Here is a 25,829-nt window from a genome sequence, read left to right as displayed (position 1 = left end):
TGGAGTCTGGAGGAGACGTAACTGGAGAAAAGTGGTCAAAAGGTATAAGCTTTCAGTTATAAGATAAATAAGTGCTCGGGGTATAATGTGGCTTCCCCCGTGACTCAGTGGTAAAGGATTCACCTGCCCATGCAGATGCAGGCGATGGGGGTTTGATCCCTTGGTCAGGAAGATCCCCTGTAGGAGGAAATGGCAACCCACCCCAGTATTCTTGCCTGGAAAATCCCATGGACAGAGGAGCCTGGCTGGCTACAGTCCATGGGGTTGCAAAGAGCTGGACACGACTGAATGAGTGAGTATGCAAACACACACTGGAATGTGATGTATGACATGTAAATATAATTAACACCAAAATTTGTTAAGAGTAAATCCTACAAGTTCTTATCACAAGAAAAATATTTTTGTTTCTATTTCTTTAATATTGTGTCTATATCAGATGAATGATTTTCACTAAGCTTGTGATAATCATTTCATGGTATGCACAAGTCAAATCATTCTGATGTAACATATAATTTACACAGTGCTATATTCCAACTATATACAGTGCTATATACCTGAGTAAAACTAAAGGAAAAAAAGAGTGGAAGTAAAGCAAGACATTGTTTTCACCCCTTGGATTCTTCATTTAACTAGCAACTGTTAATACATGGAGAACATATGTAAATCAGTCACCCACAATTAACATTACTTGCAGTTGAAAAAAATAGATATTCACCAGAAGTTCAATATAGTTATTTTTGTTATAAAATATTTTGAGATGTTTATGGATTAATTTTATTAATATTATTCTCAAGAATGGAAACTTTAAAAAAAATATTTCTGGATGTGTGAATGTATACACAGTGACTAGAAACAAAGAATGTGATAGCAGAAATGATTCATATCTGAATCTGCAAGTACTTACACTATATAATACCCAGACTCTGTAGAGTCATAAATACCCAGTCATATAATACCCAGAACTTTCTGTCCTCATTGCATTTAGAATCCATACTGAAGAACTGAAAAAAATATCTTTAAAATTATACACTACTAAACTGAAAGCTAGACACATTAGCTTCTAAGGGGCTAAAAATTTATGGATGTGCTGGTATGTTAAGATCAGTAAGTGGCAATTTAACTGAAATAAAATTAGAGAATCATATAAATGACTTGTTGGTAGATTAAGCCTTTATTTAAAATGGTTGCAATGTATGTCTCATGTTGTGATGGAGGAAGAAGGCCTCTTTGAAAATGGATCCACATCAGAGATGTGTATGTTTTCTTTTTTTATCCCCATGAATTCTGCTAGTAAGTAATTTAAAGAGGAACAAAACATAAAATCTTATAGCTAGAATATTTTATTTTGCAACTCACAATTATTAGGTCTTTCTGGTAGATTCAGCTTCTGATAGATTCATCTTTAGATTTCATAGAAATATGAACTCTTTCACATGTAAAATATTTGTTAGTTTAATATATGATTAAAATTTTAATTACAGTGACAAATATGAATAATATGAACAGCATTTCTAACAAACACAATTGACTGTTGTCAAGAATACAACTCACATGATGGTAATTGAAGGACATGAGGCTATTGAAGTACCACTGATTAGCTACAGATATTCAAATAAGACAAGGGCGTGTGTTATGTTTACAGAGACATTTAACTTATCGTATATTAAACGGAGTCTGGTTAAGAGAACTTTTGCTAAAAATTTAGGTGATCAGAGCCTAACAAGGAAGACTTTATGGATTCTAACTTTAGTATGTTTCATTAGGTATTTTTGCATTTTCATTACAGAAGTCAAACTCAATGAATCAAGAATGGGAAACAACAAAACATAACGTATAACTGCTATTTGTTTATTGGTACATATAACTAGGAAGCTTAGGAACTTATCTTTCAGAAACACCTGGATACAAGATCTGAACTAAATTCACTGTGATTATTTGTTTTAGTCCTTTATTCTCTTTTGCTTTTTCTTCATTTTCTTCTCTAGCATGGTTCCCATATTATGGCAAAAAATAACTGCAGGATACATTTTCGTCACAGCCAACAATCCCTGTGAAAAAGTCCTCTTTCTGATTGTTCCAGGAAAAATCTGGTATGACTCACTGGCTGAGCTTGAGTCTCATGTGCACTCTGAACAGTTCACTCTGGCTGGGGTTGGAATTTATTGTTCAGCTGGATCTGGATCACAGTCTTGCCTCTGGAAAATGGTTAAGTCCTCCTAGAACGACGTGGACTGCCAAAGGGGATAAGTGTGTTTCTACGGTGCTGTTGAGACAACAGAAGTACATGCTTTATCCAAGTGGGAGTGCTGTATTACATAACGTTCTTTAAAGCATTTGTGCAGCACTCAGGCAGAATTAGTGAACGCGCTGCCTCCAGGGGGGCCCAGCTATGCTTCATCTTCTCCATCTGTCTTCTTGGTTCCAAACCATTTCGGCTTCTGCATCCTACTGTAACCTCATAAGACCTGTCATTTCCTGGTACCTAAGAAGAGGTATCATGCTATTAGGTTTGGTTCTTAAAATTACAAATTTTCCTCTAAATTTCTCAGAGGCCATGTTTCTGGTGATATTGCTTCATGTATTTATATTTGCAACTGCCTTCATATTGCTTCACAAAATGTAATCCCCTGCATGAATTTTCTGAAATCACTAAAATGATTCTTGCTCATTCTTTTTATAAGAAGAACTTTGTAAGCTTCCATAGTTTCAACAAAGCAAAAATCTGTATCTGTCATCTATACTGTTTCTTGGACTGAGTGATACTGAAGGACTTTTCGCATTTTTCTTTAAAGCAAGCTACTCTCTTGTATTGGGTTGGCCAAAAAGTTTGTTCAGGTTTTTCTGTAACAGCTTATAGGAAAACTCGAACAAATATTTTTGCAAACCCCAAACTTAATCTTCTTGAAGAACCATATCAGTGTTTTGAGATCATAATCTAATTTTAACAAATTCACACTTTTTTTTTTTTTTTGGTAAAAACTATTTTTCATGACTATATGTGAGTTACATATGCACAACCTCTTATTTTCTTTTGGGACAATAACCACATGATTAGTTTTGACTCTTTAAATATTAGCACTACTGAATTTATATCAGTGGTATTGTTAACACATTTTGGATCCCAACCAAGTGTTTATTCAAGATTTCCCAAACTACTAGTTAATCACAAAATGAGCAGGTCTTCAACTTCTGTGAAATATAGTGGATATTTACATTGCTTGTAAAAAGAAAGAAAAGTAAGACTGCTAGGGGCTTAATCTATCTGTGACTATAGTATTCTTATTTCGTATTTTAATGATTTTGCATTTCTACAGCCAATGACAACCACATGAGCAATTACCCATAAGTCCATATGTTGTTTTTCAAACTTTAATAAAAGTGTTATTTATATATTTTTATTCAGTTTGGGACTTTAGAAGACTTAGAAGTTTCAGACAACAATATTCCATAAAAGTCCTTTGTTGAAACAGGACATATCTTGGATCAGTAGAGTACAGACATGTCGAACCTATGTTTTTCTCCTGGTCTCTTTAGGTTCCCACGTTTTACAGAAGCATTTAGGAGATAGTTACAGCTTGCCTGGAAAATTCCATGGAAAAAGAAGCATGGTGGGCTACAATCCATGAGGTCACAAAGAGCAGGACCCTACTGATCAACTGAGCATACACACACATACAGCAAAGAGATAAACAATTGCCCTGGGAAAAATATGCACATTCATATACATTTAGGCTTAGAGGCTATAGCAGTTCTGCCTGAAGTTATCAAATGGCATACTTTCATTTTTTGAATTATGCATTATTTAAATTTTTACCATGTTTATGAGGAAAATGCCATTTTCCAATGTTTATTTTAACATAAAGCAAATTCTTCACTCAGAAGGTTTGGATAGGTTTTATACTAAAATACCATGTACCTAAATTCTATTTTAGACAAGACTGTTATTGAACTTGAGAGATTTGCTTCTTTTTACACATACTATATTAATATTAATCCACTTATGTTTGCTTGACAAATATTATTTTAGAAAAGGTTGCTGAAACTTCTCTGGAAATAATATTTGCCATAAAATATAAAATATAAATCAAATTTGGGTTGCTATTCAAGAATGAATGACATGTTTGAATAAGGTGACAATAATTATTCAAGCATCTTACACAGAACCATTTTATATGATTAAGCAGTTATTCTCAAGAAGTACTTTGGCCCCTTAATTTATTCATGCATTTATGAATATTTAATACATAGTTTTAAAGAGTAGAAATATAATATGTAATACCTGGACAAATCTTTCAATCATGAAAGTGATATGAATAGTTTTTAATGTGTGTGAACCACAAGAACATCACTTAACAAACTACTTCAACCACTCATCCAGTGTCATGCATAACCTGGGATATCTTTGAGAAGAAAGTGATATTTTTATCATAGGGACCACTGATACCTTATATTTTGTTGTAATGTTCTCTTAACTAGAATAACACAGGTTTAAAAATTATTTATTGTTAAATAAGTGGTAAGAGATATAAAAAATAACTTGGTTAAAAATGTAACATTTTTAACAGTTTAGTTACTTTTACTATATAATGACAGAAAAGATATGTCCGCAATAGAAGTAATTTGAGTAATACTCACCACGACAAAAATCTTCCCTTCCATTTTGTATTTTGCATTTTCCTGTCTGTTTTTTTTTTTTTTCCAGAAGATTGATCGTGTTTAGTGGCAGCCTCTTCTAGAATATTAGTGAGGTCCTTGCTGATACCAGAAGTAAATGTAATAATAATGTGAATATTTTAACATGCCTAAAAATAGTTAATTTGATTAAATTTTCATGGAGTAGATTATACCAATGTTGATGCTGTCGTTCAGTCGCTCGGTCGTCTCTGACTCTTTGCAGCCCCAAGGACTGCAGCACGCCAGGCCTCCCTGTCCATTACCATCTCCCGGATCTTGCTCAGACTCATGTCCATTGAGTCAGTGATGCCATCCAACCATCTCATCCTCTGTTGACCCCTTTTCCTCCTGCCTTCAGTCTTTCCCAGCATCAGGGTCTTTTCCAATGAGTCAGCTCTTCGCATGAGGTGGCCAAAGTATTGCAGCTTCAGCTTCAGCATCAGTCCTTCCAATGAACACCCAGGACTGACCTCCTTTACGATGGACTGGTTGAATCTCCTTGCAGTCCAAGGGACTCTCAGGAGTCTTCTCCAACACCACAGTTCAAAAGCATCAATTCTTTAGCTCTTTGCTTTCTTTATGCTCCAACCCTCACATCCATACCTGACTACTGGAAAAACCATAGCTTTGACTAGATGGACCTTTGTTGGCAAAGTAATACCTCTGTTTTTAATATGCTGTCTAGGTTTGTCATGGCTTTTCTTCCAAGCAGCAAGCATCTTTTAATTTCATGGCTGCAGTCACCATCTGCAGTGATTTTGGAGCCCAAGAAAATAAAGTCTGTCACTGTTTCCATTGTTTCCCCAACTATTTGCCATGAAGTGATGGAACCCGATGCCATTATCTTCATGTTTTGAATGTTGAGTTTTCATTAAAGTATAGAGATTGAATTAAACACATAGACACATACATAAGATTCACGTATATGCAGTATGCAAGAAGATCATTCTGTCATTTTTGAGAATGTAATGTAAATCAAATATTTTATTTGGTAAGCAGTTGTTTGAAAAACTAAGGAAGTAGAAAAAATATGGCACTCTAATATAATACAGAGGTGTTATTTTAAAAGATTAGGGAAAAGATAGTTTATTAAATACCTGATTGTTGGACAAGTATTAAAATGAGACAAATGCATTCGGGTGGATTAAAAGCCTCTGCGTAAACTAGGATGTCATAGCACCATTATAAGGGAACACGGGCAAATTTGCTTCCTAACTTTTGGTGGGAGATGCTCTTTTAAGCATGGTTAAAGAAAATGTAAAATATCTTTTTGAAAGTAAAATTTCAAAATTAAAATTGAAATATTAATCCCAGAATAATAAAAATTCAGTATTCTGCATGGCAGTGTGATTCATAAGTATTAATACATAAAAGCAAGCTGATAAAATTTTGTACACCTGCGAAAAATGATTTCTAACATAAAATGGCTCTTAACTAATCAATTGTAAAATCTCAGATTGGTAGAAAGAAAGAGAGGTAGAGAAAATGAAGAAAGGAGAATGAAAAGGCAATTCTTATCATTCACATTTGCTCATCATTTTGAAAATTCAATTTTATTTAATTGACATTTTCTACTTGTCTCATTGACAAACATTCAAAATTTTATTAATAAAGATTTCTAGGATTGGAAAATAAGAATCGTATGTGTTTTTAGGTAGGCATATCACTTGGTTCGACGTGCTTCAAGACTAATTTGGCAAAATCTATAAAAACATAACAATCTTTCTATAAATAAGTTTCATTTCTAAAAATGTATACTACCAGTAAATGTGCACTAGTTTATTCAAAGATGTATGTGCAGCAATTTTTTTTTTTTTTGCTCTGGAAAGCAAATATCCATCAATAATGGGCTGGTTAATAAATTAGGGAACATTTGTATAATGGGGATCTGCCCAATATAAAGAATGAAGCATATACGAATGCATAATTTACATGATGCATTTGTATATGTACCAATGTACAAATGCGTAATGATCTACAAGATACATTGAAAAGTGAAAAAGTGCCAGACAGCAGGTAATTATTATTTACCATATCATATTTATATTTGATACAGATATTTAAATATTGATATGAATTTGTAAATGTTTGCATTATAAAATATAATATTAATATATATTTAAGAGCATGGCTGGAGAAGAAAGATAATTTGGGTTTAAATTCTGCCTGTACTATTTTCTAATTGTGAGGCCTTGGGTAAATCATGTAACTTCTCTGTGCCTTATTTTCTCCTCTGTAAAATGGGGGTAATAATCGCACTTTTATCAGAGGGTGCTTTTTGTGTGTTTGTGACTGCTGGGATAGAGGTATCTCAATTTTGTTAATCTTCTCCAAGAAGCAGCTTTGATTTTCATCTGTTTTCCCTGCCGTTTTCCTGATTTCTTTTTCATTGATTTGTGCTCATATCTTTATTAGTTCCTTTCTCCTGTCTATTTTGACTTCTATTCACTCTCTTAGTATCTTAAGCCAGAAGCTGAGGTTAGTGATTTGAGATTTTTCTTCATTTTTAATATAACCATGTAATGTTATTCCCTCTGAGTCCTGCTTTGAATGTATATGCAAATTTTGACGTGTTACTCTTTTTGTTTTCATCTTTCAAAATGCTTTATAATTTTATTTTTCCTCTTTCACCCATTCCTTGGAAATATGTTATTAAACTTAAAAATATTTTAGATTTTGCAGGTTAATAATTTTAAATTTAAATTTGTTTTGGTTAAAGAACATGTTTTGTATGATTTAAATATCTTTAAGCTTACTGAGATTTTTTATATGGCTCAGAATAAGGTCTATGTAGTATGTGTTCCATGTGTACTTGTAACCAATGTATATCTTGCTATTATTGGGTGGAATATTAGTTTTAATTAAATGTGGGATATTTTGGATGTGATTTTTAAAGTGCTCACTCACTCTTTTTTGGGTGTGCAGATAACATGTATTAGATGGATTCAATCTGTCCCGTGTCTCAGGATGCTCTGTTCTCTGTGTGTCTGTGTATACATGTTTGATCCTCTTTTTTTCTCTTCTCCTCTTCATTTTAGATAATTTCCATTATCATATCTTCTAAGTGACTAATCATTTTGTTTGTGGTGTCTAACGTGTCAGTTGTATGTTATATTTCTCATGTCAGATACTTTAGTTCTCATCTCTAGAAATTTGATTTTCATTATTTATATATTGTCCATGTTCCTACTTAAAATGTTCTCTTTCTACTAGTTTATGGGATGCATGTGTAACAAAGTTTCTCTGACCCTTTCTTTTCTCTTCTGGGATTCACATAATGCGTATGCTACACTATGTGATGATGTCCCGCAATCGGTTAAGTTCTCTTCACTTTTCCTATTCTTTTTTTTTTTAATCCTTCTTCTTCCCCTTAATTTCTTGCTCTTAAGCCTCAATAATTTTTGAAGTCCTGTCTTCAAGTGTGTTGATTCTTTCTTCTGTCTAGTCAAAAGCTAAGTCCCTGTAGACAATTTTTCAATTCAGTTATTTTAATTCTTCAGTTCTAGAATTTTTACTCAGTTCCTCTACATCATTTTTTTGATGTCAGTTATTTACATGTCTGTTCTCTCTTTTAATTTACTGAACATCTTTATGATGGCTATTTTAAATTCTCTGTCTGTTAATACATATTTCTTCATTTCTTTAGGATCATTTTCTTGTGATTTAATTTGTTTTTTTGAATGCCCCATATTTCCCTGCTTTTTGTATGTCTAGATATCTTCTGTCAGAACTTTGGAATGTGAAAAGCCAACTGCTTCTCCCAGTCTTTGTGGCATAGCTCTGCCCAGGGAGGAACTTCTTCAATCAGCCTTAGCTAGATAGTCTAGAGATCTTTCAAGCCTTTTCCAGGGATGCATTTTCTCTGGTCTCGTGTGTCTGATCTCCTTGATGAAGAGGTTTGCCAAGTTCCAATCAGGAGTGCCACATAGAGTCTGTATGTTGTCCTGTAGATTCTGGTACACAGTGGGAAGTTTTTGTTCTCAGCGGAACTCAACCTGGCACGATATTCCTGTCAGTGCGGGAATATGCACTCACATGCATTCCAGTGCAGTCGCCTCAGCTTCAGCCAAGAGATAAGTCGGGCAGCATGCTGAAAAGCCAGAGCATTGGACACCTGCATCACTCTTCTCTTTCCCCTGAGGGAGAGGCCACAGAGCTGTTTTGGGCTTTGCTGCTTAATGCGTGTCCTGGAGAAGCAGCGTGCTACCCAGCTCTTGTTTGTTCCCAGAGGTCCCCAGGCATCTAGATAAAGTGTCCTGAGTTCTACCAGTGCTCTCAGAGAAGCAAGGCAGAATCCAATGGTCAGGCAGTTCCCCTGAAAGTGCAAAGCTTTGGACATACAATCCAGCCTTCTCTCTGCCTCCCTGGACAGAAATCAGAAGCAGTAATTTTCTCCTGATCCTCTGGAGTTGTGCTGGGGGAGGGAGTGGTGGGCAGACGATGACAAGTGTGTGCCATGGATTTTTTTTTTTTTTAACCAGCTTCGATATGGCTGGTTTTGTGCTTACCTGGATGACAAGAGACTTTTACTTAGTTTCTGGACTTTTAACAAATAGAATTGGTCTATGGACTGGTGTTAAATCAGTGTCTCTGTGAGAGGAAGGAGGGTCTTGGGTTTGTTATTATACCATATTGCTCAAAATCAGTTTATTTTTATTCCATAATTATGGTATACCTCTATCAGAGATCACATTATAAATCAGTTGTTAAAAATTATTTTAGAAAATGATTTATTTAATGTAATTATGAAAATAATATATAAACAATGCATACATTTATTATATACTTGCATACTGAATATTACAGACCATAACTTGTACTCTTACAAACAGTGACTGTTACAATTATCAACCTTATCTTATATTTTGCCAGATTTTTAGTTCAGAAACATATAGTTTTTGTATGTTTTCAAACAAAGTTGAATACTATAAAGTTAATGGAACTCATTGCCACTGGCTTTTATAAAATTACCATATTTCCGTGTCAGTAACAGTTTCTAAAGTTATGAGTTTTAGTGAAGAAGTGAAGTGAAAGGAGCTCAGGAGTGTCTGACTCTTTGCGACCCCCTTGGAATTCTCCAGGCCAGAACATTCCCTTCTCCAGGGATCAGTCCCAACCCAGGGGCTGAACCCAGGTCTCTGGTTTTGCAGGCAACTTCTTTACCAGCTAAGCCATCGGGAAGCCTGAGAATACTGGAGTGAGTAGCCTATCCTTTCTCAGGCGAATCTTCCCAACCCAGGAATCAAACTGGGGTCTCCTGCAATTCAGATTGCAGGCAGATTCTTTATCAGCTAAGCAATCATGGAAGCCCCTTGAATTTTAATAGATGCATAATATAATATATTCAACGGATTATCACATTTTATTTAAGCATTTCCCTGTTGGTTTTCATTTAAGTTGCATAAACTATCTTACACATACAGTTTTGTCTACTTATATATTTAAGAAAAAATTCTTACAATTAGATCCATTTCCTCAATGTGTCCAAAATGTTATAGAATTTTGACACATGTTGCAAATTTATTTCTTATAAAACCTCAAACAACTTTTTCATTTCATTTCATTTAGACCATTAGCATATACATTAAAAAAAACCCAGTGTACAGGAGAATAAAATGAAAATGTTATTAGAAAAACAAATTTGTTAACTTATCTTGTTAGAATGTATTAATCAGGCCCTACCAGTTCTAAAATTCAAACATGGCATAGGGTAAGAGGTAAGTTTTGGGTATATTGAATATATTTGATAAAATAAAAAAGGAAACTTTGATGAAACTATTAGAAAATAATCTGCACACATGGGAGAAAGCTCAATAAGCTATTTAACCTGACAGTATGTGAGAGAAATTGTTTAAGATGGAAATGAACTGCAGCCTGCCAGCTCCTCTGTCCATAGAATTCCCCAGGTAAGGATACTGGCGTGGGTAACCATTCCCTCCTTCAAGGATCTTCCCAACTCAGAGATGGAACCCAGGTCTCCCGCATGGCAGGTGGATTCTTTACCCTTTGAGCCACCAGGGAAACCCAATTATTAACTTGAAAGTAGAAATAGCAATAATAGGTAAGGGTATGCAATTTATATTGAGTATGCAATTTATTTTGAGTTGTTTAACATGTGAAAGTAATGTGATTAAGAGGAAAACAATAGTTTCAGAGGAATCAACAAATGATATTGTAAAAAGGATTAATAAAAAAATTATAAAGCTAATTATAAAAATAATATTCCATTTAAAAATGAAAATAGGATTTATCACATTTTTTAAAGTTGTTTGAAAAATCTTAAAAATAACAACTTCGCACTTTTTTCTCATCATAATAGTGTATACAAAAATGAAGCTGAATCATCAGTAGTTGTAATGAAATGTACTTTTGCATAAATATCATGTAAAGTGATTGAACTCATTCAGGTATAAATGACCAATGTTCTGAAGAAATGTAATAAAAGAAATTTTCTTTACTTGGTTTACCTACACTGGTCCAGATTACATTAAGATATACAAAGTGGAATATATCTTGAAATAAATTAATTATTGTGAAGTTAATGAGGTAAATCATTATTTCAAGCAATGAATAAATTTAATTATCATCTAGGTATAAATGATACCTAGGTACAAATTATAAATGCATCATACTATTCATGTTCTTTCTTGACCAGTCCATTTAGTACATGATTATTCATCTCTAATATAATATTGCTTAAGTAATTTAACTGAAATCAATGTAGATGATTATGTAGTGTCAGAATGAAGTTGCTAATCAGTGTATCCTTGTTAAATGGACAATTACAATGATTATAATTTATGGTTGAAATATATTAATATGATTGTCAGGTGAAAATGAAGAAACTGTTTAATACAAAAATAATTTTCTTCTATTAATTTACTGATATTTATAAAGTACTCTTTCTTGCAGATTAATTTAGATTAACTCTTCAGTCCTCTGAAGAACTCTATGAAATAAGATCATTTTGCCATTTCAATTGAAAATAGAATTCGATTCTAAATGTCAAGCTAAACACAAACATGTGTGCATGTCCACACACACACACACACACACACTTGCAACAAAATTCATCACAGTGCTGGGCAAAAGAAAGAATAATGGTATCCATGAATCGGAAATATTTTTGGAAGATGACAATTTACATTTTTTATGTTATTTGAAAAATTTTTTAAAATGTCTGTTTGCTTAGCATATAGTCAATCATTGGTAATGTCACCTAAATTCTTTGATGATCAACCCCTGCTGCATAGAAAGAAATATTCTGGCACTTGACCCATATTTGCTTACTTATGACTACTTCTGTGGAATAAAAATTCTAAGTATGATAATTATTAAGCTTGATTTACTCTGACTGTGGAACTATAAATGTAATTAACCTTCAGCTAAATGTTAGTCCTTTCTTCAAAGCTTTCTCTTTTATTACATCAATAGCAATGTTTCCATTTCTTAAGTCAACAGTTCATAGTTCATATAAGAAACAATAGTTATGTAAGATAATAGGAACCATGACTTAAATATATGCATAATTATGTTTATAATATATGTGTGTATATATATATATATATATATAGTTATGTGTATAATAGTATGGTGGCTATAATTAATGATGCTGGTTGGCTAATATATCTAGTAATACATATTTTATTAAGGGCTCAATTTCCCTAAAATAGTATCTTCATATCTGTGGGACTCTTTTGAAGCCTGGACATACATGAATTTATCCAGAAAGAATTTTTTCCTGGGGATATAGAGTTGCAAAAAAACTTTATAATTTAAAAAAAGATGTTTGGTACCTTATAGGCAGTGTAGACATTACTCCCAATACCATGAGCTATGGTTAATAATTTTCAGAGAGATTTTCTCTTCTCTTTTTCATCAAGTAGTACCACAACTAAGAGAGGAAAATATCTTCAATAATTCTCTCTGTAAGGTGGGATGTTTTCCAGTTCACCCCACAAGAATATTGCTCTTGGGGGTTTTATGAAGGAGGATGTGCCTGTCCGATCTCTCAGACACTTTGCCACTGGTTCTAGGGCTTTCTTAATCCTATGACTGCACTCTTTTTGTTTCTGGCTTTTGAGATTGGTATTTTTGTCTGTTTGTTTTTGCCTAATACCACCTCATATACTTAAAAACATTTCATCCAGAATTTTTAGTCATGCAGCTTGGTTTCATGAAAACCTAAGGTACTATACAGTGAATTTCCTCCTGTGCTCAATTAACTCTGAGAAAATTGCAGTTCAATATTGAGATGTTGCATTTGTCCATCAAATATTTATTGAATGGCTACTTTGCAAGTACGTGCATGAATGAAAGATAGAAATAAAGATCCTTGTCTTGATGGAGCTTGCATCCTCGTGGTTAGAGGACATAATACACAACAAGCACAAGAAAGAAATGAGTGAATTAGTATGTTAGATGATAATAAAACCATGAGGAAAAAGAGAATAGGGTGAGAGAGCTGGGAAAGAGAGGGTTAAACTAGTACAATCTATCACGGTAGACTTCATTGAGAGGGGGAAATCCGAATGAAGATGTTGTGAGTGTGTCCTGGCTATCTGGCTGGGCATCAGATCCCCACAATCTCTCCTGCCCTGACTTGTAAAAGGCTCTCTGTTCTGTTCAGTAGCTCAGTCATGTCCGACTCTTTGTGACCCCCATGGACTGCAGCATGCCAGGCCTCCCTGTCCATCAACAACTCCAGAAGCTTGCTCAAACTCATGTCCATCAAGTCGGTGATGCCATCCAACCATCTCATCCTCTGTTGTCCCCTTCTCCTCCTGCCTTCAATCTTTCCCAGCATCAGGGTTTTTTCCAATGAGTCAGTTCTTCACATCAGGTGGCCAAAGTATTGGAGTTTAAGCTTCCGCATCAGTAAAAAGTTCCAACTACCAATATTTGTCCTACCTTGGAGTGTGGAATGGGAGGAAAAGGGAAAAAGGAGCAAGAATGTGGAAGAGAGAGGGTTCGGGGAATCCAACATCAGGTCTGGACCTTCTTCATCTGTCTTAATTTTTAATGAGCAACCAATCATATTCTGTTACTTTCTGTGAAATGATTCTATAAATGTATTGTATTAGTTAATTTTCTTGGAGAGGCTTCCCTAGTGGCTCAGATGGTAAAGAATCTGCCTGAAAAAATGCAGGTTTGACCCCTAGGTTGGAAAGATCCTCTGGAGGAGGTCATGGCAACCCACTCCAGTATTCTTGCCTGGAGAATCCCCATGGACAGAGGAGCCTGACAGGCTACAGTCCCTGGGGTTGCAAAGAGTTGGACACAACTGAGTGACTAAGCCCATGAATTCTTTTCTTGGAATAGCTTCTGAGGCATATTCAAAATTTAAATTTCTTCCACCCATATTTCTCTGGATTTCCTCTATCAATAATAGATTGATAATAATTTTTTCAATTTATATTTTCAATAATTTCAATAATTTTTTATAAATTCAATAATTTCAATAATTTTTTCAAAATAATAATAATTTTCCCCCCAAATCTCATACTTGTGAGATTAGAGAAATGCTCACTTATTTTTATTTCTATGTAAAGTGACAAGTACTTAACTTGCATGAGAGAATTTTACATATAGTGCTCATACTTTAGAATAATGACCTATTTTAACCTGCCATGAATTCAGCAGGTGTAGTATACTAGGAAATTAGTCAGCGATCAATATTTCTGATACATATTTCTATTTCAATATTTGCTTCCACTTAGCTATAAATATTCTTAAATGAATATAAATATAGATTTTCAAATAATAAAGAGGTAGTGTTTAACATTGGTTAAAGATATGCAGATGACACCACCCTTATAGCAGAAAGTGAAGAGAAACTAAAAAGCCTTTTGATAAAAGTGAAAGAGGAGAGTGAAAAAGTTGGCTTAAAGCTCAACATTCAGAAAACTAAGATCATGGCATCTGGTCCCATCACTTCATGGGAAATAGATGGGGAAACAGTGGAAACAGTCTCAGACTTTATTTTTGGGGGCTCCAAAATGACTGCAAATGGTGACTGCAGCCATGAAATTAAAAGATGCTTACTCCTTGGAAGGAAAGTTATGACCAACCTAGATAGTATATTAAAAAGCAGAGACATGCATCCAACCTGGGATGGTGATCTGTTTCACACTTGATAATATACATGTTTCAATGCTATTCTCTCAGATCATCCCACCCTCGCCTTCTCCCACAGAGTCCAAAAGTCTGTTCTATACATCTGCGTCTCTTTTTCTGTCCTGCATATAGGGTTATTTTTATCACGCACTGGGAAGACCCAGAGGGATGGGATGGAGAGGGAGGTGGGAGGGGAATCAGGATGGGGAACACATGTAAATCCATGGCTGATACATGTCAATGTATGGCAAAAACCACTATAATATTGTAAAGTAATTAGCCTCCAACTAATAAAAATAAATTTAAAAAATTAAAAAATAAATAAAAAGCAGAGACATTACTTTGCCAACAAAGTTCCATCTAGTCAAGGCTATGGTTTTTCCAGTGGTCATGTATGGATGTGAGAGTTGGACTGTGAAGAAAGCTGAGTGCCGAAGAATTGATGCTTTTGAACTGTGGTGTTGGAGAAGACTCTTGAGAGTCCCTTGGACTGCAAGGAGATCCAACCAGTCCATCCTAAAGGAGATCGGTCCTGGGTGTTCATTGGAAGGACTGATGCTGAAGCTGAAACTCCAATACTTTGGCCACCTGACGGGACAAGGTGACTCATTTGAAAAGACCCTGATGCTGGGAGGGATTGGGGGCAGGGGAAGGGGACGACAGAGGATGAGATGGCTGGATGGCATCACCGACTCGATGGACATGCGTTTGATTAAACTCTGGGAGTCGGTGATGGACAGGGAGGCCTGGTGTGCTGGGATTCATGGGGTCACAAAGAGTCAGACACGACTGAGCAACTGAACTGAACTGAACTGAAAGTTTCATTAGTATGGACCCTTACAGAAATACTCAGCATTTGTAAATACAAAGTCGTTTCTAACCAAGATTTTTCTTAGCAACATTGCAACAGCAAAAAATATATTCATAAGGAAAACAAGTTCAAAAATATTTCCCCAAATTGAAAGTTAAGTTCAAAAGTAGCACTTGCTAGCATTTGTTTCATTAATATTGTTCTTTTCCTAGTAATCTAGTTTTACAGGAACTGGTATCCATTAAGCTAATGTGTGTTCTGCTCTTAGAGGTGCATCAGTCTTACTGATACTCTGATACAAAACTGTGTTTGGTCTGTTAGGCTAATGGCTTGAGCTTATCTTAATTAAGAAGGTGTCCTTTAACAATCTTTCTAATCACTAGTTCCCATTTAAACTGAGACCTTAACTGTTCCAGTGCTGATTCTAATAGCCAGTTGGGAATTATCTTTCTTATCATGACTTCTAACTGACCTGAAAATTGGAATAAAATTATTTTATTAGTTTTTTCTTTTTTTACTATTTCTTGGTATATAATAAACAACAAGAAGGAAAAGAACGATATCTGTTGCTCACTTTCTTTTTTTTTTTTTTTTTGTGGATCTTTTTTTTGTTGCTCACTTTCTATGAACCCTTTTGCTTTTCTTCCCTTTCTTATTTACCTTTAAGATAAAATCAGGTTTGCTGTTTTCATAATGATCTAAAACTTCAGGTTTTAGAGTATGAGTGTGAGTTTTGATGAGGCTCTTTAAAGCCTAAGTTTGAAATACAAATAAGCTTTATTTCTTGACTATTACCTTTAAATAACAATGAATAAAATTTATCCTATGTAGTCCATGACTAAATATTTCCACTTAAAATTGTCTTATAATCCTTTGGATCTTTCTCTGTTGTTCATCATTTTCTGTGTAACTCAAGAGGAAAAGGTATGGACCTGACGACATTTATCTTGACATCACTGACATAAGATCTTTGCAATGGGAAGCAGGATCATAGGCTGAACAGTTAAAACTAGGAAACACGAGAGAGGTGTTAACTCTCTACAGGCATTAGGTGCAATTCTTTTCCTAGTCAAAAAGGATCTAAAATTTCTTATTTAAGTGTAATGAGATATACTTTTTTGTAATGTCATTAAATTCGGCCTGCTTACTTAGATGAAAAGGGTTTTGCTGTGTTGTCTTCATTAAGATAAACATTTTCTATGATTAGAATAGAGACTATTAACAATTACTCAGGAAGCAACTGCTCCCTCTAAGGAGGGAGGTTGCCTCATAGGTTTTAGTGCAGTGGTTCAGCTTTTCTGTTGTTGCCTTGCCTTTAATACAAAGACAAATTGATCTCTATTTGCTTTGATATTATGCATGCTGCTCTATATTGTATATAAGGCTTGACTTTCAAGAAAAGATTTACAATAGTGCTGCTCAGAAAGTTAAGAATAGTGTGCTTCTTTAGTATCTGTTTAAGTGTATCCTTCTCTTACCTATTACATTGCCAGAAGACTCTATCCTTTTCTTTATGTCCTATTGATTGATTAAAAGAAGTAGAACAATGTCTGCTATCATATCATATTTTGGCAAAAGGCTACTCTTCACGTTTTTAAATTGTTGTGTCTGTGAAAACATTCCCATGTCTATACAGTTTACATATAAGCCCATATGGCACCCCACTCTTGCCTGGAAAATCCCACGGACAGAGGAGCCTGTTGGGCTGCGGTCCATGGGGTCGCTACTAGTGGGACACGACTGGGCGACTTCACTTTCCCTTTTCACTTTCATGCACTGGAGAAGGAAATGGCAACCCACTCCAGTGTTCTTGCCCGGAGAATCCCAGGGACGGGGGAGCCTGGTGGGCTGCCGTCTATGGGGTCACACAGAGTCAGACATGACTGAAGTGACTTAGCAGCAGCAGTAGCATAGCTATATTATGCTTTGATGTTTGAAGATAACTTTATAATGTTATTTAAGAGACAATGTATAAAACAGTAGAAGAGTTACATAAATTTTTATTTAAGCAAAATAAATGACTTCTAACAAATAACCTTTTACTTCCTTTTTCATTATACACTTTGAACTCTGAAGCTCTACATGTTAAATATTCAGAGATTTTTCTGTTTTTTTGAGACAGTTGTTAAATCACTGGCAGTTTGAAACAAGTCATGGCATCAATATCTGCACCATCAAATGATACAATTTGGGGCTTGCCCCAAACTCCTCTTCCTCTCCTCCACCACACAGTTTACTAGCACACCATTCCAAATTCTTGTCAATGTTTATTTCTATTTTAGGTGCTGGTATAAATATCCGACATAAATTTTTCATATAACAAGCATTGCCTGTATACTGTCATTCATTAAGAAGTTTACTATTAATAGTTGTTGAATTAAACATGCCAACTTTTATTGTCCTAGTAACTAAAATAATATCTTCTAGAAAATTATGTGAAATGGTGAATTATCTCTTGTTTTCAGTGATCGTGGAAAGTGGAAATATAATTTCTTTTGTGGCTTATATTAATTCTGGATATTGTAAGATTTATAGAAATATCATAGGACTTTCAAAACCACAATCAAGAAAAGTGGTAAGTTTTAAACTTATGTATTCTTTTTAATTGATTAATCTACTTTAATAAATAGGAGATATTGAACATGTTTTTCTTATGTTTATTGGTCATTTATTATCTGTCTTGTTTTGTGAAACAGCTGTTCAATTTTCTTTAAACTAATTTTCATTGCATTTATTTTATTCTTGTTACTGAGCTATAATATGCAAAATAAGTTGTAAGATATGTTGAGTTGTAAGACTTAGAAATGACCTAAAAGATGCTTGACATTATCAAAGAAATGCAAATTAAAACCACAACAAAGTACTTTTATAAGCATATCAGATTGGTTAAACTATACTTGACATATGACCCAGAAATTCCACTCTAAATATTTACTCAAGAGAAATAAGATATACATTTACCAAAAGACTTACGTGAATCTTCATATGTCAAAAAATAAGTAATAATCTAAATGTCCATTGACAGTTAAATGAATAGAAACATTGTGGTATATTCCTTCATTGGAATATCATGCCTCAACAAAAAGAATCTCTCATGCACACAAGAATATGGATGAATCTGGAAGCATTAGGTTGGGCAAAAAAGTGAAACTCAGAGGAATGCATTCTGTATGATTTCAGTTTTATGAAGTTCTAGAATAGACAAGTTCTAGTTCAAAGTGGATTTAGAAAAGGAAGAGGAATCAGAGATCAAACTGCCAACATCCATTGGATCATAGCAAAAACAAGGGAAATACAGAAAAATCATCTACATCTGCTTCATTGACTATGCTAAAGCTTTTGACTGTGTCGATCACAATAAACTGTGCAAAATTCTTAAAGAGATGGGAATACCAGACCACCTTACTGGCATCCTGAGAAACCTGTATGTAGATCAAGAAGCAACAGTTAGAACTGGACATGGAACAATAGACTGGTTCAAAACTGAAAAAGGAGTACATCAAGTACATCAAGGTGTATATTGTCACCCTGCTTATTTAACTTATATTCAGAGTACATCATGTGAAATGCTGGGGTGAAACAAATCTGGAGTCAAGATTGCTGGGAGAAATATCAATAACCTCAGATATGCAGATGACACCACCCTTATGTCAGAAAGCAAAAAAGGAATTAAAGAACTTGATGAAGGTGAAAGAGGAGAGTGAAAAACCTGGCTTAAGACTGAACATTCAAAAAAGAAGATCATGGCATCTGGTCCCATCACTTCATGGCAAATTGATGGGCAAACAATGGAAACAGTGACAGACTTTATTTTCTTGGGACCCAAAATTACTGCAGATGGTGACTGAAGCCATGAAAATAAAAAAAAGACACTTGCTCCTTGGAAGAAAATCTATGACCAACCTAGACAGCATATTAAAAAGCAGAGACATTACTTTGCCAACAAAGGTCTGTCTAGTCAAAGCTATGTTTTTTCCAGTAGTCATGTATAGACGTGAGAGTTGGACCGTAAAGAAAGCTGAGAGCCAAAGAATTGATGCTTTTGAACTGTGGTGTTGGAGAAGACTCTTGAGCGTCCCTTGGACTGCAAGGAGGTCCAACCAGTCCATGCTGAAGGAAATCGGTCTTGAATATTCATCGGAAGGACTGATGTTGAAGCTGACACTCTAATACTTTGATTCGAAGAACTGACTGATTTGAAGAGACCCTGATGCTGGGAAAGATTGAAGGCGGGAGGATAAGGGGACAGCAGAGGATGAGATGGTTGGATGGCATCACCGACTCAATGGACATGAGTTTGAGGAAGCTCCTGGAGTTGGTGATGGACAGGGAAGGCTGGCCTGCTGCAGTTCACGGGGTTGCAAAGAGTTGGACACGACTGAGTGATTGAACTGAACTGAACTGATGATCAGCAGATAGAATGAATTGAAATAATCTTTTTTTTTATATTTTAGCTTTTTTTAAATTAGAGGATAATTACTTTACAATATTATGATGGTTTTTGACATATATTAAGCCTGGCATACTGCAGTCCATGGGGTCTCAAAGCGTTACCTCATACAAACTAAGTATACTAAGTTATGATTGCTAAATGGTATCCTACAATGTTGAAAAATGGAATAAGTTCAAGGTTTCATAAACATCTTGATGGATTAAAACACTTAATTTGTAGATCACTAAACTACAGTGCTTTCAATTATTTTAGATATGCTGAAGTTCTCTTATCAATCTACTATTTTTCTAATAAAATTTAAGTATATTTATAAATAAGTGTCCTCTTGATTTGCATGAAAATGCTAATTTATTTTAAATACCATATACCCAAATGATATATGAACAGTACATTTCTAGTAGTAATAATGTTTATCCATTACATGAAAGTGATTTCATTAAACATTATCTGTATCTATTACAGAAAAAAATTAAGAAACTTGTTTATATGGGTAGACTTAATGAGAAGGAGTCTTTTGGTGAGATAAGTGTTCTTCTTCAAGTTCCTTTCACATGCACAATAGTTACTGGAAAAGATGTTGAGATGGCAATTATTGAAGATAAGGACCTACATGGTAAATACATAAATGCCTTTTATTTTAACTATTCTGCCATTTTATTTGATAAGTTTTTGATAAGAGTAGTTGTATTTCACAGACAAATTAAGATACTCAGGTCAGTGTGGGTGTTTGTGTGTTATTTACAGAGAAAACATACTTATATATAATCCCATTTATAACTTCATAGTTTATCTGAATTAATTCTGCTACTTTTACAATATATTAGCAATATTTTAAGGAGAAGGCAATAGCACTCCACTCCAGTACTCTTGCCTAGAAAATCCCATGGATGGAGGAGCCTGGTGGGCTGCAGTCCATGGGGTCGCTACTAGTTGGACACGACGGAGCGACTTCACTTTCATTTGTCACTTTCATGCACTGGAGAAGGAAATGGCAGCCCACTCCAGTGTTCTTGCCTGGAGAATCCCAGGGACGGGGGAGATCTATGGGGTCGCACAGAGTCGGACTTGACTGAAGCAATTTAGCAGCAGCAGCAGCAGCAGTATTTTAAAAGACTTGGATTGTAAATTACTAAAGTCTCTTTGTTAATTCCCGCTATCATTAATAACATTTCCTCCCTTTCTAGATTTTTTTAAACCATCACTTCTTTGTTTCTTATTCATGTCAATTTTGTACTATCCTCCAATATATAATCTAAATCAAATACATATGGAAATCCATGGCTTGCAGTATTTAAGCTTTTAAATTTAATTTTTTAATATTTTTATTGGCATATAGCTGATTTACAATGTTGTGCTTGTTTCAGGTGCACAACAAAGCAAAGTGAATCAGTTACCCATATACATACATCCACTTTTTTTTTCCTTTTTAGATTCTTTTCCCGTATAGCCCGTTACAGATTATTGAATCTAGTTCCCTGTGCTATACAACAGTTTCTTATTATTTGTCCATTTTATTACTACATACCAAAGTGCAGATGTCAACCCCAGTCTCCCAGTTTATCCCTCTTTATTCCCTGGTAACCAAAAGCTTTCTACATTTGTGACCATACTTCTGTTTTGTAAATAAGTTTATTTAAACCACTTTTACTTAGATTCCACGTTTAAGTAATATCATGTGACATTTATCTTTCTTTGTCTGATTTGCTTCAATCAGTGTGACAATATCTTAAGTGCATCCATGTTGCTGTAAAGGGCAGAATTTTGTTCTTTTTTTTGGCTGAGCAATATTCCATTGTATATACGTGCCACACCTTCTTTACCCATTCCTCTTCCAATGGACTTTTAGGTTGCTTCCATGATCTGGCTCTTATAAGTAGTGCTTCAGTGAACATTGGGGTGTATATATACTTCTGAATTATGGTTTTCTCTGGCTATATCCCTAGCAGTGGGATTGCTGGGTCATGTAGTAATTTTATTTTTAGTTTTTTAGAGAACACTCTATATTTTTCTCCTTAATGGCTATCCACTCCCACCAACAGTGTGGGAAGTTTCCCTTTTCTCTACACACTCTCCAGATTTTATTGTTTATACATTTTTTTGATGATGGCCTTTCTGACCTTGTGAGGTGATATATTACTGTAGTTTATATTTCTCTAATAACTAGTGATGCTGAAATTTTAGAGCTCTAGAGGTATTGGAAGAATAATCATCCAGTCATGTGTGATTGACCCTCTGAATACTATAAATATTCAAATAGGATACACACTTGAATTTGAAATATAAATGATAACATTGATTAAAAGATCTAGAAACTTATAGAAATTAACAAAGGTGAGATATTTACTTTAAATAAGCTCAATTAGAAATTTTTTCTATTATTTATATATGATTTGTCTAATTCTCTTTTCTGAGTTTCAAGGCTTTTTTTTTTTAATGTTTCTTAGAGAATATGTATCCTCTACCTTTTTAACTCTGATTTTGTTTAGCTTCAAAGTCATGTGTCCACTTTTAGTAGGTATCCGTTTGAAATTGCATTGATTAATTCTTTCCTTCTATGACATTCAGCTACCGAACCTCTCAAGGTACATGTCACTTAAGAATATGTACTAGCTACTAATTATATTTACAATAATCTCACTTGACATAGGCTAGATTTTTCTTTTCATGTACTAATTATGTTAACTGATGCAAGGTAAATACACTTTGGGCTCTTTTGCATAAAGCAACATGTCACACATGAAAGTCCTTCTTTCAAGCATGTATCAGAATCATCTTTGTCATTTGGCAAACTAAAGTTCAAATAGATGTCATGGTTTAAGTTTTATTTGTGTTTTTGTGAGTGTTGTTCATATTTTTAAATTCCATATATTTGTTCATGTGGAACTGATGTTATAAACCTATTGACGTGTTGTGTGTCTAATTAAACATTTAGTTTTCCAGTAATGCATTTTACAATTCCTCTCCAAATTTACTGTATTTAACAATCTTTGATAGATTGCAACATAATCCACATATGAGAAGAAAACATTTTCTCAGATATATATTTGCTCCCATATAAATTATGTTAAAGAACCAATCTCAGGTATATATTTGCTCCCACATAAATTATGTTAAAGAACCAATATTACTTAAATGATCCAGTTTATTAATGATATTTAGTAAATACCTAAAGGAAGCAGTGCAGTCACTGTATTTTTACCTGGGATAAGTAGAACAGAATTCAGGAAACATAGAAGAGTGCATAAATGCTAAATATTATATCTGGAGAATTATATATATAACTGTATATAATCATAGAGGAAAAAGTTCAGTAATTAATTGGACATTATTTAAACGGACTTAAAGTATGATTTTTTTTTTCATTTAAATTGTTAACTTTTGGAAAATAGCAGATAACTTGTTTTATAATCTATGTACATTCTTCTCAGATGTTACCTTAAGCATCTAAAAAAACTGAGAACAAGATTATTAATTTAAGCAATATAAGTATATATTTTCTTAAATAATGACACTGGGAATTTAGCTTATCTGATTACTATTTTTATTAAGGTAATATATCTTTGCCCAGATGTAGAATTTATATCTCAAGTCATTTAGATTAAAATTATACATACCAGCTACCTTAATTTTATTGATATCTGAAATTCTCATCATACCATTAAAACAACTGTACTACTTTTGTAATGAGAAATAATTGCTTTCATATAAAAATGGATTGCCACTGTTATTAATTAAATTTCAATCAACCATAAATAACTGAAAAACTAAGAGACAGCTATGGATTTAAATGGGCTTTTCTAAAAGGAAAATTCCAATTTCAAGATGTCATCAGTACACACTATCTGAATGTTTTTGTTTGTTTTTTTAACAGGAAGAATATTAAAAGACTTTTATCTCTGATAATAATTATTTTAATCAAAAACCTGGGAAACCAGATTTTTTCTTTTACCATAGATAGATCTTTTAGATGTTTTAGAAGCAATGAATGTATTCTTATTGAAAAGATCTCCATCCCAACACCCTTGGAATTTCTCCTCTCTGCTGAGACAAGTTGTAACCAGGTGTCTCCTTGGTAACAAAGTTAACCAGAAGAGCTTAGACTTGAATGATTTGCTGCAGTAACTATGCTTTCCTGTCCTCTTTGTTTCTTGTTTCTGTTTGATGAGAAAATTGTTGTATAAATAGACATTTCCCAGTTGAAAATAAGGTATGACACAATAATTTTTGTCTTGAAATTCTTTTTACTCATTACCAATAATGTCAGTGAAGAAATGTAAATTAATTTGAGGTTGATTTTTGTTTTATTTTGGACAAAGTTTTGTGTAAAAGCAATATATTTCATGTAACTCTTTCTCAGAAACTAGTTGAGTAAAATTTCTTTAGGAATTTCATAAACATATTGAAGAAAAATATATTGTCAATGATAAAAACCAGTCAAATATTTTAAACATTTTGCAGACATGTAGAAGTAGTTCATAGTTGGGAAATTAAGTTTATTTTATGAAATATCACAGATCTTATACATTATATATATTAATAAATGATAACATTAATCAGAAAACAAGGTTGACCTTGGAATTTTAATTATTTATATTGTATTAGCTACTGATAAATTTCATTAAGTTTTTGTTTATTTTGCATAAAGAAGTCAATGTTTTGCTTGGGTATTTTTCAATAATTTGTTTCATAAAGAAAATATCAAACCATTTCAGTTTATGCCTTTGGGGATGACAGAGTTGACAAGTCTATTATAACAAAAGAAGCAGAAAGATCTATAATACTCTGTTCTCAATTTTAATCTTGCTGACGCTCTACTCTGTACTACACATGAAGCTACTTGTTGTTCCACTAAATGCTATTCTACCACAGATGTGATCCTTGATGAGTTATGTAGTCAGTGATTCAAAGGGTCTGTGTTTGCATTTTTCTGCCATGTCTCTCAGCAAGAAGGTATACTTGTAAGTAGGATTATTTGCTATTAGCGAAAGTGATCTTTCACAATTTGGGCACATTAGTTTAAAAATTTAACTATAACCATTTTGCATTCTCCTTGCATAAAAAGTTAAAATGTTACTCTGGGTTTTAGGGTACTTCTATTAAAATATAATCACAAACTACTGTATACACAAAAGAAATAACTGGTTTATTGAACAAGTTCAACTTTGCATTCACAAAGCAACTATGCAATGTCTTCCACATTCTTTGATAATTTTTCAGTGAGAGGAGTTTTTCTCCTGCCCTTGGACTTCCCCTGTGGCTCAGATGGTAAAGCGTCTGCCTCCAAGGCAGGAGACCCAGGTTCGATCCCTGGGTTGGGAAGATCTCCTGGAGAAGGAAAAGGCAACCCACTCCAGTACTCTAGCCTGGAAAATCCCATGGACAGAGGAGCCTGGTGGGCCACAGTCCATGGGGTTACCCACAAAAGAGTTGGACATGACTGAGCGACTTCACTTTCACTTTAAAAACAGCTCTAATGATTTTATGAATACTCCTAAGTCATAAAACAGGCTAAAATTTATTTTTAGTTTCCAAATATTCTCAACTGAGGCCTTAATGCATCTAACTTGATAAGAAGCACGTATCCAAATTCGATGCAGTGTTGATGGGCTTGCTACATCCTTCTTCCTTGTTTTCTTGCTGCTTGTCAGCTGGGGAATCCTCAGCCACCGGAGGCTGCCCCATTCACAAGGCCTCTCCACCTCAGCGATGAAAAACTCCCATCCAATCTCTCACACTGAGTCATTCAAATTTCTTTTCTCTACCAACTGCTCATTC

The 25,829-nt window shown here is 34.2% G+C and overlaps 1 protein-coding gene and 1 non-coding gene across 2 annotated transcripts in view; both read left to right on the top strand.

Annotated features, from left to right (window-relative positions):
• Positions 1–25,829, top strand: part of CNBD1 (cyclic nucleotide binding domain containing 1) — a 368,799-nt gene that overhangs the window by 330,650 nt on the left and 12,320 nt on the right. The window contains exons 10-11 of the mRNA XM_043879351.1: positions 18,067–18,176; positions 20,517–20,667. Coding sequence (XP_043735286.1) covers positions 18,067–18,176; positions 20,517–20,667 — 261 coding nt within the window. The remainder of the gene's footprint in view (positions 1–18,066; positions 18,177–20,516; positions 20,668–25,829) is intronic.
• Positions 25,302–25,374, top strand: TRNAW-CCA. Its single transcript has one exon. It is a non-coding gene; the product is annotated as a tRNA-Trp (tRNA).

This window comes from Cervus elaphus, chromosome 21, assembly GCF_910594005.1.
Source record: "Cervus elaphus chromosome 21, mCerEla1.1, whole genome shotgun sequence".
NCBI lineage: Eukaryota > Metazoa > Chordata > Mammalia > Artiodactyla > Cervidae > Cervus > Cervus elaphus.
The sequence above is the reverse complement of the archived record's forward strand: the minus strand, read 5'-3'. Positions and strand labels throughout refer to the sequence as shown.